Source organism: Mercenaria mercenaria, chromosome 10 (genome assembly GCF_021730395.1).
Source record: "Mercenaria mercenaria strain notata chromosome 10, MADL_Memer_1, whole genome shotgun sequence".
Classification (NCBI taxonomy): Eukaryota; Metazoa; Mollusca; class Bivalvia; order Venerida; family Veneridae; genus Mercenaria; species Mercenaria mercenaria.
In genome coordinates, this window is record NC_069370.1 from 81527425 (window position 1) to 81542034 (window position 14610).

The window sequence follows — 14610 nt, forward strand, 5'->3', positions numbered from 1 at the left end:
CGGGGTCAATTTTGAACCCGGGGTCATGATTTGAATAATTTTAGTAGAGGTCCACTAGGCAATGCTTCATACCAAATATTTAAGCTCTAGGGCTTCTGGTTTTTGAGAAGAAGATTTTTTAAGATTTTCCTATGTAAAATCAAGTGACCCCTGGGGCGGGGTCAATTTTGACCCTGGGGTCATGATTTGAACAAATTTGCTTGAGGTCCACTAGGCAATGCTTCATACCAAATATCTAAGCTCTAGGGCTTCTGGTTTTTGAGAAGAAGATTTTCAAAGTTTTTCCTTTCGGTTGCCATGGCAACCAGAGTTCTGCATGCTATTCAATTCTTTGAACAATTTTGAAAGGGGGCCACCCAAGGATGATTCCTGTGAAGTTTGGTGTAATTCTGCCCAGTGGTTTTCAAGAAGAAGATTTTTTTATAAAATGTTGACGGACACATGACGGACGACGGACGATGCACAACAGACATTGAGCAGTCACAATAGCTCACCATGAGCCTTTGGCTCAGGTGAGCTAAAAACAAAAGCAAATTAAGTGAATTGGTAACCCCAGTGCAATCTGATAAAGGTTTCATCCTTGAATACTACAATAAAAAAAATCTGTTAATTGTCTGCTTGGTTTATGTTGGAATTTAAGGAATGTAAAACAATTCAAGTGCAGTAAGTTAGTGAAGACACACTGACAAAAGTTGCATGACTTAGTGCACAACTGCCATACAGTGATCTATATTTGTATTAAATTTCATCAAGGTCCACCTATGGTTTAATACTTTGTTATGTGGGAATTTATGAATTTTAACAACTAAGGGCAAAAACCCTGCAGTTAATGAAGGGATCTGACCAACTGTTTAAGCACCACCACCTATAGTAATCTATATTTGTATCAAGTTTCATGAAGATCCATCCATAGGTTATTTAGATACAGTCAAACATTCCTATTTTTCATGAAATCAAGGGGAAAACTGCTTTTACTAGATGAAGGGGGATAATACTACATGTGAGCAAAGCTCATGTGCTAATTATCAATTATGTGATTCTAGCTAACATAGTTTTTTTAATTTAAAATATTTCCAATTTCAGATGAACCGTCACTCACATATGGAGGGACAAAGAACAAGACTGACAAAGTCGATTCTATATCCCTTTGCCTTTAGTGAGGGACAATAATTAGGTCTAAAAGGTAAATTGTGATTTTTTGTATAGCTTGATGGAATTCAGGGGGTTTTCTGTTGTTGTTTTCTTTAATATAGCTTGAATGCCAAATTTAAAATTATTTATACATAAAAGTTCCGTCCTAGACTGTATTCTGGTGCTACCAGGACTAACTTGTTATCTACAAGGATCAGACAACTTCCCCGCATGAACAAATGAACAAGAGGGCCATGAAGGCCCTGTATCGCTCACCTGACTTATTGACCTAAAGATCATCAAGATTAACATTCTGACCAAGTTTCATTAAGATATGGTCATAAATGTGGTCTCTAAAGTGATTTGACCAGTTGACCTAGTTTTTGACCCCACATGACCCAGATTTGAATCAAGATTAACATTATGTGATTCTAGCTAACATAGTTTTTTTAATTTAAAATATTTCCAATTTCAGATGAACCGTCACTCACATATGGAGGGACAAAGAACAAGACTGACAAAGTCGATTCTATATCCCTTTGCCTTTAGTGAGGGACAATAATTAGGTCTAAAAGGTAAATTGTGATTTTTTGTATAGCTTGATGGAATTCAGGGGGTTTTCTGTTGTTGTTTTCTTTAATATAGCTTGAATGCCAAATTTAAAATTATTTATACATAAAAGTTCCGTCCTAGACTGTATTCTGGTGCTACCAGGACTAACTTGTTATCTACAAGGATCAGACAACTTCCCCGCATGAACAAATGAACAAGAGGGCCATGAAGGCCCTGTATCGCTCACCTGACTTATTGACCTAAAGATCATCAAGATTAACATTCTGACCAAGTTTCATTAAGATATGGTCATAAATGTGGTCTCTAAAGTGATTTGACCAGTTGACCTAGTTTTTGACCCCACATGACCCAGATTTGAATCAAGATTAACATTATGTGATTCTAGCTAACATAGTTTTTTTAATTTAAAATATTTCCAATTTCAGATGAACCGTCACTCACATATGGAGGGACAAAGAACAAGACTGACAAAGTCGATTCTATATCCCTTTGCCTTTAGTGAGGGACAATAATTAGGTCTAAAAGGTAAATTGTGATTTTTTGTATAGCTTGATGGAATTCAGGGGGTTTTCTGTTGTTGTTTTCTTTAATATAGCTTGAATGCCAAATTTAAAATTATTTATACATAAAAGTTCCGTCCTAGACTGTATTCTGGTGCTACCAGGACTAACTTGTTATCTACAAGGATCAGACAACTTCCCCGCATGAACAAATGAACAAGAGGGCCATGAAGGCCCTGTATCGCTCACCTGACTTATTGACCTAAAGATCATCAAGATTAACATTCTGACCAAGTTTCATTAAGATATGGTCATAAATGTGGTCTCTAAAGTGATTTGACCAGTTGACCTAGTTTTTGACCCCACATGACCCAGATTTGAATCAAGATTAACATTCTGACTAAGTTTCATGAAGATACAGTCATAAATGTGGCCTATAGAGTGTTAACGAGCTTTTCTTTTGATTTGACCTAGTGACCTAGTTTTTGACCCACCTGACCCAGATTTGAATCTGACCTATAGATCATTAAAATCAACATTCTGACCAAGTTTCATTAAGATATGGTCATAAATGTGGCCTCTACAGTGTTAACTAGGTTTTCCTCTGATTTTACCTGGTGACCTGTTTTTGAACCTACATGACCCAGATTAAAACTGGACCTTGAGACCATCAAGATTAACATTGTGACCAAGATTCATGAAGATACAGTCATAAATGTGGCCTCAACAGTGTTAACAACCTTTTCCTTTGATTTGACCCGGTGACCTAGTCTTTGACCCCAGATGATCCAAAATCACTCTTGTTCAAAATCTTATTGAGAGTAACATTCTGAACAAGGTTCATTAAGATTGGGCCAAAACTGTGACCTCTAGAGTGTTAACAGGCTTTCCCTTTGATTTGATCTGGTGACCTAGTTTTTGACCCCAGATGACCCAATATCAAACTCGTCCAAGATTTTATTGAGGGTAACATTCTGATCAAGTTTCATTAAGATTGGGCCAAAATTGTGACCTCTAAAGTGTTAACAAGCTTTCCCTTTGATTTGACCTGGTGACCTAGATTTTGACCCCAGATGACCCAGTATCGAACCCGTCCAAGATTTTATTGAGGGTAACATTCTGACCAAGTTTCATTAAGATTGGGCCAAAATTGTGACCTCTAGAGTGTTAACAGTCAAATTGGACAACGGACAACTGACGGACGGACGACGGACACAGTGTGATCACAAAAGCTCACCTTTGAGCACTTTGTGCTCAGGTGAGCTAAATAGGTTGAAAGACTTCAGACACAAGGAACACAAATCTTGCCTAAAAATTGACCTCTACAATAACAGCCATGACTTCTCCATACTGAACTAATGTAGTGGGTCAGAGGAACGCAGATATCACAGTGTTGTACATTTTTCTAATCAATGAAATGTGAGTCATTATTCACTCTCTGGCAGCTATGTCTGCGCCTTCTTAATTTGCATAAAAATACAAAGTGGCTGTCAATTTTACATAACGTTCCAGCCATTACCGCACACTGTCCTAGTGTTTCATATGTTTTAACATGTACAAGAATCAATAGGCAGCTCATGTCTGCCTGAGATAATACTTTCACATGTAAAAAAAACTCCACAATACAGTGGCAGGATAGATTATGTTGAAATTTCATTTATGAGTATATGCATACATGTGTTTTTCACTGTGTATTAGTATTTTCTTTTATTTGAAATGTCATCCCAACACTTTTACACCTGATATATACCTGCTCAATACCTGATAAAAACCTATTCAATTAACACAGAAGTCTGCAGCTTTATATTTAATAAGACTTTTTGTCATTTGATTACTTCATAAAATTATTTTAACACCTGTCTCTTTAATGTTTTTTATACTGAAAATAAATCAGCAAATGCAGCCTTACTATTGGTCAAATTCAAATTAGTACTCAGAAAGAACCAATCAGATGCTAAGTTTTTGAGACTGGTTTGCAAACAAAGTATCAAACCTGGGACCCAGAATTTAGCCAGCATACCTTGATAAAGATCAGAACACCTCGACGAGATTTCCCACATCACCAGACCAAATGCGTACATATCAATCTGTTTCAATGAGGCCTCGCAGTCTCTTAAATTTACAGCACCATCCAATAACTCTGGCGCCATGTATCTCAAAGTGCCAACCTGCAAATAAAGAATCATAATGTATTTCTAGATTGACAATTTACTGTCTCAGATATAATTTATACACTAATATATCTTTAACGCAAGTCTTAGTCTCCTGCAATTTCTCTAAAGGCTGCCTTAGTCCAAATGCATCTTTTCTGCTCCACATACATCCTTTTTTGTAACTAAGTACATAAAGGGATATACTTGAAACTTGGATGTGGTTTTCATGTCTTACTACCCTCTCACTGGTATCTACATGTATCTATATTTTTGAGATTCACTGAAACTTAGAGTTTTACTCAAAACAAGAGGGCCAAGATGGCCCTAGGTCGCCCACATGAGAAATACACCATAACAGTGTAAACATGTTTGACATAGTGATTTCATGGAAACAAATATTCTGACCAATTTTCATTAAGATTGGATCAAAAATGTGGTCTCTTAAGTGTAAACAAGCATTTTCTTCAATTTGACCTAGTGACCTAGTTTTTGAGTTAAGACGACCTACATTTGAATTTGACCTAGATTTGATCAAGGCAATCATTCTGACTAAGTTTCATCAACCTTGATTGAAAAATACAGCCTCTATCGCATACAAACGTTTTTCTTTGATATACCCTAGCGACCTAGTTTTTGACCCCAGATGACCAATATTCAAACTAGACCTTAATTTCATCAAGGCTAGCATTCTGACCAAATTTCATGAAGATCAATTGAAAAATACAGTCTCTATTGCATACACAAGGTTTTTCTTTGATTTGAACTAGTGACCTAGTTTTTGATCACAGATGACCCATATTCAAACTTGTCCTAGATTTCTTCAAGGCAATCATTCTGACTAAATTTTATGAATATCCAGTGTAAAATGCAGCCCCTACTGTGTACACAAGGTTTCCTATAATTTGATAGGGTGACCTAGTTTTTGACCCTAGATGACCCATATTCAAACTCCACCTATATTTCATATAGACAAAAATTCTGATTAAATTTCATGAAGATCCAATGTAAAATGCAGCCCCTATTGCATACACAAGGTTTTTATTTGATTTGACCTAGTGACCTAGTTTTTGATCCCGGATGACCCATATTCAAAACAGACCTAGATTTTATCAAGGCAATCATTCTGACCAAAATTCATGAAGATCAATTGAAAAATACAGCCTCTATCGCACACACAAGGTTTTTCCTTGATTTGATGTAGTGACCTAGTTTTTGACCCAAGATAACCCATTTTCGCACTCGGCCTAGATTTCATTAAGGTTTTCATTCTGACCAAATTTCATGAAGATCAGTTGAAAAATACAGCCTCTATCGCATACACAAGCTAAATGTTGACGGAGGACAGACAGACGACAGACCACGGATGCCGGACATCAAGCGATCAGAAAAACTCACCTGAGCATTGCTCAGGTTAACTAACAAGGAAAACTTAGGAAACATAAAGAGATACTCATCAAGTTTCATTTTTTCAGTACTTATGGAGTTACACTAAAGGTAAGGAAAGCGTGACAAACAGACGGACAGAGAGATAGAAAGACATGAAGCATAGATCAAGCGGCAACTATATTCTCACCTTATGGGGAGCATAATGAAATAAACAATAAAAGCGTACTTACATCAGTTAATGAGGTTTGTTCTGCATTCTCAGTATGACCTTTGTGTATCAACTTTGACCCCATTGTTGTCATACAGAAGCCAAGGTCAGCTATAACAAGGCTCAGGTCAGGTTTTACCAATACGTTGCGACTATTTATATCTCTATGGGCTACTGTAGGCTTGAAGGAATCTGTTACAAGAAATTTAAATTGCCATGTCAAAAAGTAACATAACATCTGAATAGGAAATTGACGTAAGAATGAGCATTGAATAGTTATGTAACATGCTATTATGGAGTAAATGTTACAACTGTTTTGTTTCTAATCAGGATCATTTTCAAGTGTAGCTAGTGACACTCTTTACACAGAGATATGAATTAAGCCACCCCTATCAGGCCTCAATGATTGACAACAGCGTGTCAATACAATGTGATCAGATGGATACTTCTGTCATTGTGTACATGTTACTTGGATGCTGAAAGAAGTTGAAGGGTTAAGCAAGGAATTGGTGTTATCAGTAGTACACTACTCTTTATGGGTTTCATTGCAAAACTCAGTACCAACAAAGTTCCAATTTAATACAAATTTCCAATTTTCCCTGCCACTGAAATAGCTTCTTTGCTTAAAAATACAAAAATGTTTTACAAAATCAGTCTTAAACTTTTCATAGTAAAACTCTAAAACTCAAATTAAAGTGAATGTATGACAAAACCCTTGTTTCAGAAAACTGCTTTGTTTTTAGTTAATGATTATAGAAAAAAAAATTCTCTTGCAAACTAAATTCTTGAAAAAATAACAACCAGCCTTGACTTAAAGCCCTCCTTAGTCACTGACTTTCATGACAATGCATTTATCATGCTGGACACGACTGATTCTGCCTTTGTGACCAGTGTAGATCTGCATTGTTTGCCATTCAGTCAGTATCTTTTGAGTAAGCATCCCTTTTAACAGTTAATGGTACTGTCCAAATTGAAAGATAGACAAGTTCATTGTAGAAATTTAGTAGGGTAAGGGTTAAAAAATTTCTCAAAGTAAAAGCAAACATCTCTGAATACCACTTTAATGGAAGGCTAAAGAATATGCAAAACTTATTAAGTTTAATTAAAATCTAAACAATATTTTCAGAGAAGAAGTCTGGACAAAATTTTGCGACAAACAGACAGACAGAATCATTTTATCTCTCCACATAAATGGAGACATAAATATTTTTTAGCTAGACCTATTAAAATGTAACAAATTTTTACACTCTGTAACAATAATTAAAACAACATCTGAAAACTTGATTATTTTACAAGCATCTGTTATTTGTATCATGTCAGAATGTTAAAAATCTGTTCCAGTATAAGGATGCTGACATCTTTTCGGACAACCTTTATATAACATAATAAATTCTTATTTCAAGTTTCAATGGAACATACACCACTGAAGAGGCAAATTTTTCTGGGAGTGAAAATTAAATGAAGGTCTTGCATTTCCTTAAAATTTTCATCTGCTTGGAAAATAAATTATGACCATTTTAACCTTTAGCCTGCTGGCGGCAAGTTGGTGCAGACTGATCATGTTCTGCACTGTCCACTATTCAGTCAGTAAACTTTCAGTGAATAGCACTCTGAAGTGGTGCTGCCCCCGACTGGATAAGGGACCAATCCACTTTAGAAATTTAGCAGGGTAAAGGTTAAAGACCTAACATAAACATTTTAGGTTTATGCATAAATCTGAACAGAACAGCAATTCTGTTGCGGACTTAAACAGAAGTTTTACTGAATTGATTCTAATTTATTATGCTTTTACTGCTATGATTATACACATGTATAAAAATTATGGAAATTCTCTGCCATATTTACAAATTTTATATATTGATTTGTGGTTCACTGGGACCTTGGTAAAATAGTAAATATTTTCCTACAATAACTACTGAGTACTTCAAACAAATCCATGCAGTTACAGTTGTTTCCAAGATGATAATTCTAACTTAAGACAGTCTTGAAAGTAAAATGAAAACCAACTTAATTTGCATTCTGAATTATTTTCAGGGACACTCTGTCTTCATGCCAAAACAAAATATCTCAACTAAAATGATTTAGGCAAAATCAATAAAAAAAAGACTGTGTTTTTGTTATGTTATGCAATAAATAATCCTCTCTCTCCGTCAGTCACTAGGAAAGAATGAAAAGACACATAATTGGAGTTAAACCTTTAACAAATCTTCTGGCGCTGTGTAAAAATGGTGGACGGATGTTTTGGCCGCGGACGATTTGAGAAAATACTGTAAGTGCATAAGTAAGAATCAGAAATGGTATTTGTATATACATGCAAAAGAACCCTAAGACTTACCTCCAGATCCCATGTCAGCATGAAGGTGTGCAATTCCTTTTGCTAGTGTCAGACACATTTTACACATAGTATACCAGTCTATAGTATTGTTCTTCAGATAATTCATTAATGTTCCGTCTGGGATGTACTGAAGCACCAAGAGATGTTGAACTTCACCATCTTGTAAAATACGTTCCTCCCCACCATAAAACTTCATAATGTTCTCATGTTCCATGTGGGGCAGAGAATATATATATTTTTCATTATAATAATACTGTCTATAACTCGGGGAGTATATCTTAACAGCAACGTCCTGATCGTTTAACGATCCCTTCCAAACCTCACTGAAGCGTCCCTTTATAATCAAACAGCTTATTTTTAAATCATCAATATCAAATGCAGGTGACTGGGGATTTTCTGGGTCACTGTTACTATTTACAGGTAACATCGGAGGTCGGAAACAGAATCTGTAGACAAGATAGAGTCCTAGAATGATAATGGCCAATGAGAAGACCGATAACAATGATATCACAATGGTGCGTTCTTTGTACGATGGATCACGAAGTTGGCGGGACACTGAAACAAAACAATAACATACATAAAAACTGAGGATATTTTATTCAATACGGTATTCATATTATGTTTTTTTAAGAACTCTGCACATCTGATTTACTGGAAGTAATGGCATAGCAATTTATTATATGGATAAAGCATGGACTCTGCATACAGAAATGAAAATCATTTTATGAATAAATGGCAATCTGTGAGTAAAATTATAAACATGGCACCATCCTACCCTTCTACAGATAAAACAAGAGGACCATGATGGTCCTGAATCGCTCACCTCTTCCCACATGACCCAGTTTCGAGTATGACGTCATTTTTTCTATTATCTGACATAGTGACCTAGTTTTTGAGCTCATGTGACCCAGTTTTGAACTTGACCTAGATATTATCAAGATAAAAATTCTGACTAATTTTCATGAAGATCCATTGAAAAATATGGTCTCTAGAGAGGTCACAAGGTTTTTCTATTATTTGACCTAGATTTCGAAGGTACGTGACCCTGTTTTGAATTTTATCCAGATATCATCAAGGTGAACATTCTCACTAATTTTCATGCAGATCTCATGAAAAATATGGCCTCTAGAGAGGTCACAAGGTTTTTCTATTTTTATACCTACTGACCTAGTTTTTGATGGCACGTGACCCAGTTTCGAAACTGACATAGATATCATCAAGGTGAACATTCAGATCAATTTTCATGAAGATCCATTGAAAAATATGGCCTCTAGAGTGGTCAAAAGGTTTTTCTATTTTTAGACCTACTGACCTAGTTTTTGACCGCAGTTGACCCAGTTTCAAATTTGACCTAGATATCATCAAGATGAACATTCAGACCAACTTCCATACAGATCCCATGAAAAGTATGGCCTCTAGAGAGGTTACAAGTTTTTTTTATTATTTGACCTACTGACCTAGTTTTTTATGGCACGTGACCCAGTTTCAAATCTGACCTAGATATCATCAAGATGAACAATCTGACCAATTTTTATGGAGATCCATTCACAAGTATGGCCTCTAGAGAGGTCACAAGGTTTTTCTATTTTTAGACCTACTGACCTAGTTTTTGACCGCACATGACCCTGTTTCGAACTTGTCCTAGATATCATCAAGATGAACATTCAGACCAATTTTCATACAGATCCCATGAAAAATATGGCCTTTAGAGAGGTCACAAGGTTTTTCTATTATTTGACCTACTGACCTAGTTTTTGACGGCACGTGACCCACTTTCGAACTTGACCTAAATATCATCAAGATGAACATTCAGACCACTTTTCATACAGATCCCATGAAAAATATGGTCTCTAGAGAGGTCACAAGCTTTTTATATTATTTGACCTACTGACCTAGTTTTTGAAGGCACGTGACCCACTTTCAAACTTGACCTAGATATCATCAAGGTGAACATTCTGAACAATTTTCATACAGATCCCATGAAAAATATGGCCTCTAGAGAGGTCACAAGGTTTTTATATTATTTGACCTACTGACCTAGTTTTTGAAGGCACGTGACCCACTTTCGAACTTGACCTAGATATCATCAAGGTGAACATTCAGACCAACTTTCATGAAGATCTCATGAAATATATGGCCTCTAGAGAGGTCACAAGGTTTTTCTATTTTTAGACCTACTGATGTAGTTTTTGACCGCACGTGACCCAGTTTCGAACATGACCTAGATATCATCAAGATGAACATTCAGACCAACTTTCATACAGATCCCATGAAAAATATGACCTTTAGAGAGGTCACAAGGTTTTTCTATTATTTGACCTACTGACCTAGTTTTTGATGGCACGTGACCCAGTTTCGAACTTGACCTAGAAATCATCAAGGTGAACGTTCTGACTAATTTTCATGAAGATCTTGTAAAATATATGGCCTCTAGAGAGGTCACAAGGTTTTTCTATTTTTAGACCTACTGACCTAGTTTTTGACGGCACGTGACCCAGTTTCGAACTTGACCTAGATATCATCAAGGTGAACATTCTGACCAATTTTCATGAAGATCTTGTGAAATATATGGCCTCTAGAGAGGTCACAAGGTTTTTCTATTTTTAGACCTACTGACCTAGTTTTTGATGGCACGTGACCCAGTTTAGAACTTGACCTAGATATCATCAAGATGAACATTCTGACCAACTTTCATAAAGATCCCATGAAAAATGTGACCTCTAGAGTGGTCACAAGCAAAAGTTTACGGACGGACGCACGCACGCACGGACGCACGGACGACGGACACCGCGCGATCACAAAAGCTCACCTTGTCACTTTGTGACAGGTGAGCTAAAAAATGATATTCAAATGTTTGACATGTTAAATAATTCCAAATAATGTCTCAAAATCAGCTTGAAAGGTACGAACTTTTGTAATCATATTCAAATATTTCAACAACAAAACAGACAGACCTATACATTTTATTTACCCACATTACATAAAGCCCATATATTAGTTTATAATTGTGAGAAGTTTCAATAAAATCTGCATTGTACACAAAATTCTATTCTCTAAAATGTCATCTAAATTGTGAATTTCTTGTAAACTCCCATTACGAAAACTTATGTTGGGTACAACTTTTTCAAATCAATTTAGCAAATAACTAGAGATGCTTTTGAGAAAAGCGCATGTCTCCCACAACTGCCCCTATGAAAAATGTCTAGTTTCTCTAGATTGTTTAGACGAGTGGTTCCAATTAGATGGTCTGGATGAGTGGATCCAATCAGTAATTCAAGGGCCATAAATCAAAAGTGCCTGGGCGGATCTGGCTAGTTATCGAACTTGGCTAAGGTCTTATGGCCAAACACATTTTGTTTAAGTTTGGTGAAGATCGGATGAGAAATGTTCGACTTAGAGAGCGGACAAGAGTAAAAAGGCAGATTTTTCGGTAATTCAGGGGCCGTAACTCCAAAATGCCTGGACCGATTTGGCTAGTTATCGAACTTGGTCGAGGTCTCATGGTCAAACACATTTTGTTCAAGTTTGGTGAAGATCGGATGAGAAATGTTCGACTTAAGTGTGTACAAGAGTAAAAAGGCCGATTTTTGTAATTCAAGGGCCATAACTCCAATACGCCTGGAACGATTTGGCTAGTTATCGAACTTGGCCAAGGTCTTATGGTCAAACACATTTTGTTTAAGTTTGGTGAAAATCGGATGAGAAATGTTCGACTTAAGAGTACGGACAAGCTTTGTGACAGACAGACAGACAGACTGGAGTAAATCAATATGTCTCCCACACCAGTGTATGGTTGGGGACATAATTAAGCATACAACCCTATCTTTTTATTTGCCTGATTTTCTATGATTATTCTGACGTTTTAAAAAATCATGATTTAATCAAATTCTCATAGTAGAAAAACTAGAAGATGATTTTGTAGAAAAGCACATGTCTCCCCCGATGCACAGTTATAAACATGGCAACATTCCTATCTTTGATTAAACAAAAGGGTCATAGCGGCCCTGAGTCACACATCTGACCTTGACTATTAGACTTTGCAAATATGTATGACACACTGAATCATGAATGGTAACAACTGTGTTTAGTATTAAAACATAAAACATGTCAAGTATCTCATTTGAACAAATCTGAGAGAGGACCTTACAAGGGCACTTCAGACCAAGTTTAATAAAGAAGTATTTCAAGAATATATTTTAAAAGATCTTTCTATTTTCTAGCTCTAGTGTACCCTTAAATGGACTAATACTTTGAAGAAGTTTATCAGAAGACTTTATAAATGCTACAGACAAAATTTGATGAAGTTCAATCCGCACTTCACGAGTTGTTGAAAAGTATGTCTATTTTTAGGCCTAGTGGCCCCTTAAAAGGGCAAAAGTGTTTCCATTTGAACATATTTATGAGAAGACCTTATACTAGCTCTAGTGCATGGACCCTTAAAAGGCTAAGTGCACCTACCGGGTACTAAATTCTATTTTAAGACCTATTTATCCACAAAAATCTGTGAATAGCTTGACAAGCTTTCAAAAAGTTAAGAAAACACTTTGACAAATAATACAACAAAATTCCTACCTGGTCCATTAGACTCAGTTGTTACTCTCCTGGAAATCACAATGAAATCCTTCGATATGTTGTTGTTACACATGTTACCACGGCAACAACAGAAATGTGAGTTGTTACTTCTTTTACCGGAGTAGTGGCTATCCTCATGTGGAATGCATTTTGCAGAATCACACGCCTTGTCATGAACCATCCAACAACCTGGAAGAACAAAATGACACCAAAAATTGCATAGTTGGTGTATGACCATAACTTACTAAGAACTGTCGCAGGAGTGACGAATTATACCCCCAAAATACGGCCTTGTCACAGAAGTATGGCAACCATAAGAAAGAAATGGTCACATATTTGATGATGTAACACCTGTGTTTCAAAAATTATCTAAATCTGTGAACCCTTTCATGAGTCTGGAAACCATGAGTTTGGTAAATTTTAAGTTAGAAAGGGGCCATAACTAAGTCAAAAAGGATGGTTTATAGGCAAAGTCGAACTTAACCTGTATTTTAAGATGTTAACCTGTGTACCAAAATTTATTTAAAATCTGTCAAGCCTTTCATGAGTTATTGTCCGGAAACAATGAAAACCAATGGACCGACAGACTGACTGCCAACCGGCCGGCAGGCTCATGCCTATATACCGGTATAATTATGATAAATTCTATAAAGCCATTTGTCAAGCATTATATTAATAAAGTCAATTTCTTTCAATGACATCAAGACAAATGCTGATGGAGCAAAAACAATGTAAAGGCTATCAGTATTCTGACAGTCTAAAATGATAACAGGAATTCCACTCACAAACATGAGGGTGCATCCATTTCACTATAACTGATAAAAAACAATTCCTATTTTACCTAAATTAGGAAGGAATTATTTCTAAAGTTTATGGAGTTTGATTGGCCAGTCTGTAATGACAAGAGGACCATGATGGTCCTGAATCGCTCACCTCTTGCCAAATGACCCAGTTTTGAGTATGATGTTGTTTTTTCCATTATTTGACATAGTGACCTAGTTTTTGAGCTCATGTGACCCAGTTTTGAAATTGACCTAGATATTATCAAGATAAAAATTCTGACCAATTTTCATGAAGATCCATTGAAAAATATGGTCTCTAGAGAGGTCACAAGGTTTTTCTATTATTTGACCTATTGACCTAGTTTTCCAAGGTACGTGACCCTGTTTTGAGCTTTACCTAGATATCATCAAGGTGAACATTCTCACCAATTTTCATGAAGATCTCATGAAAAATATGGCCTCTAGAGAGGACATAAGGTTTTTCTATTTTTATACCTACTGGCCTAGTTTTTGACCGCACGTGACCCAGCTTCGAAACTGACCTAGATATCATCAAGGTGAACAATCAGATCAATTTTCATGAAGATCCATTGAAAAATATGCCTCTAGAGAGGTCAAAAGATTTTTTATAATTTTAGACCTACTGACCTAGTTTTTGACTGCAGTTGACCCAGTTTCAAACTTGACCTAGATATCATCAAGATGAACATTCAGACCAACTTTCATACAGATCCCATGAAAAGTATGGCCTCTAGAGAGGTCACAAGGTTTTTTTATTATTTGACGTACTGACCTAGTTTTTTAAGGCACGTGACCCAGTTTCAAACTTGACCTAGATATCATCAAGGTGAACATTCTGACCAATTTTCATGAAGATCCATTCAAGGGTATGGCCTCTAGAGAGGTCACAAGGTTTTTCTATTTTTAGACCTACTGACCTAGTTTTTAACCGCACATGACCCTGTTTCGA

The 14610-nt window shown here is 36.2% G+C and overlaps 1 protein-coding gene across 1 annotated transcript in view; it reads right to left on the reverse strand.

The window, feature by feature from the left end:
- LOC123561043 (bone morphogenetic protein receptor type-2-like) overlaps nt 1-14610 on the reverse strand; it is a 97798-nt gene that overhangs the window by 20014 nt on the left and 63174 nt on the right. Inside the window, exons 5-8 of the mRNA XM_045353195.2 lie at nt 12859-13047; nt 8287-8841; nt 5974-6143; nt 4225-4372 (exon numbers count right to left, since the gene is read on the reverse strand). Of these exons, the coding sequence (XP_045209130.2) occupies nt 4225-4372; nt 5974-6143; nt 8287-8841; nt 12859-13047 (1062 nt within the window). The remainder of the gene's footprint in view (nt 1-4224; nt 4373-5973; nt 6144-8286; nt 8842-12858; nt 13048-14610) is intronic.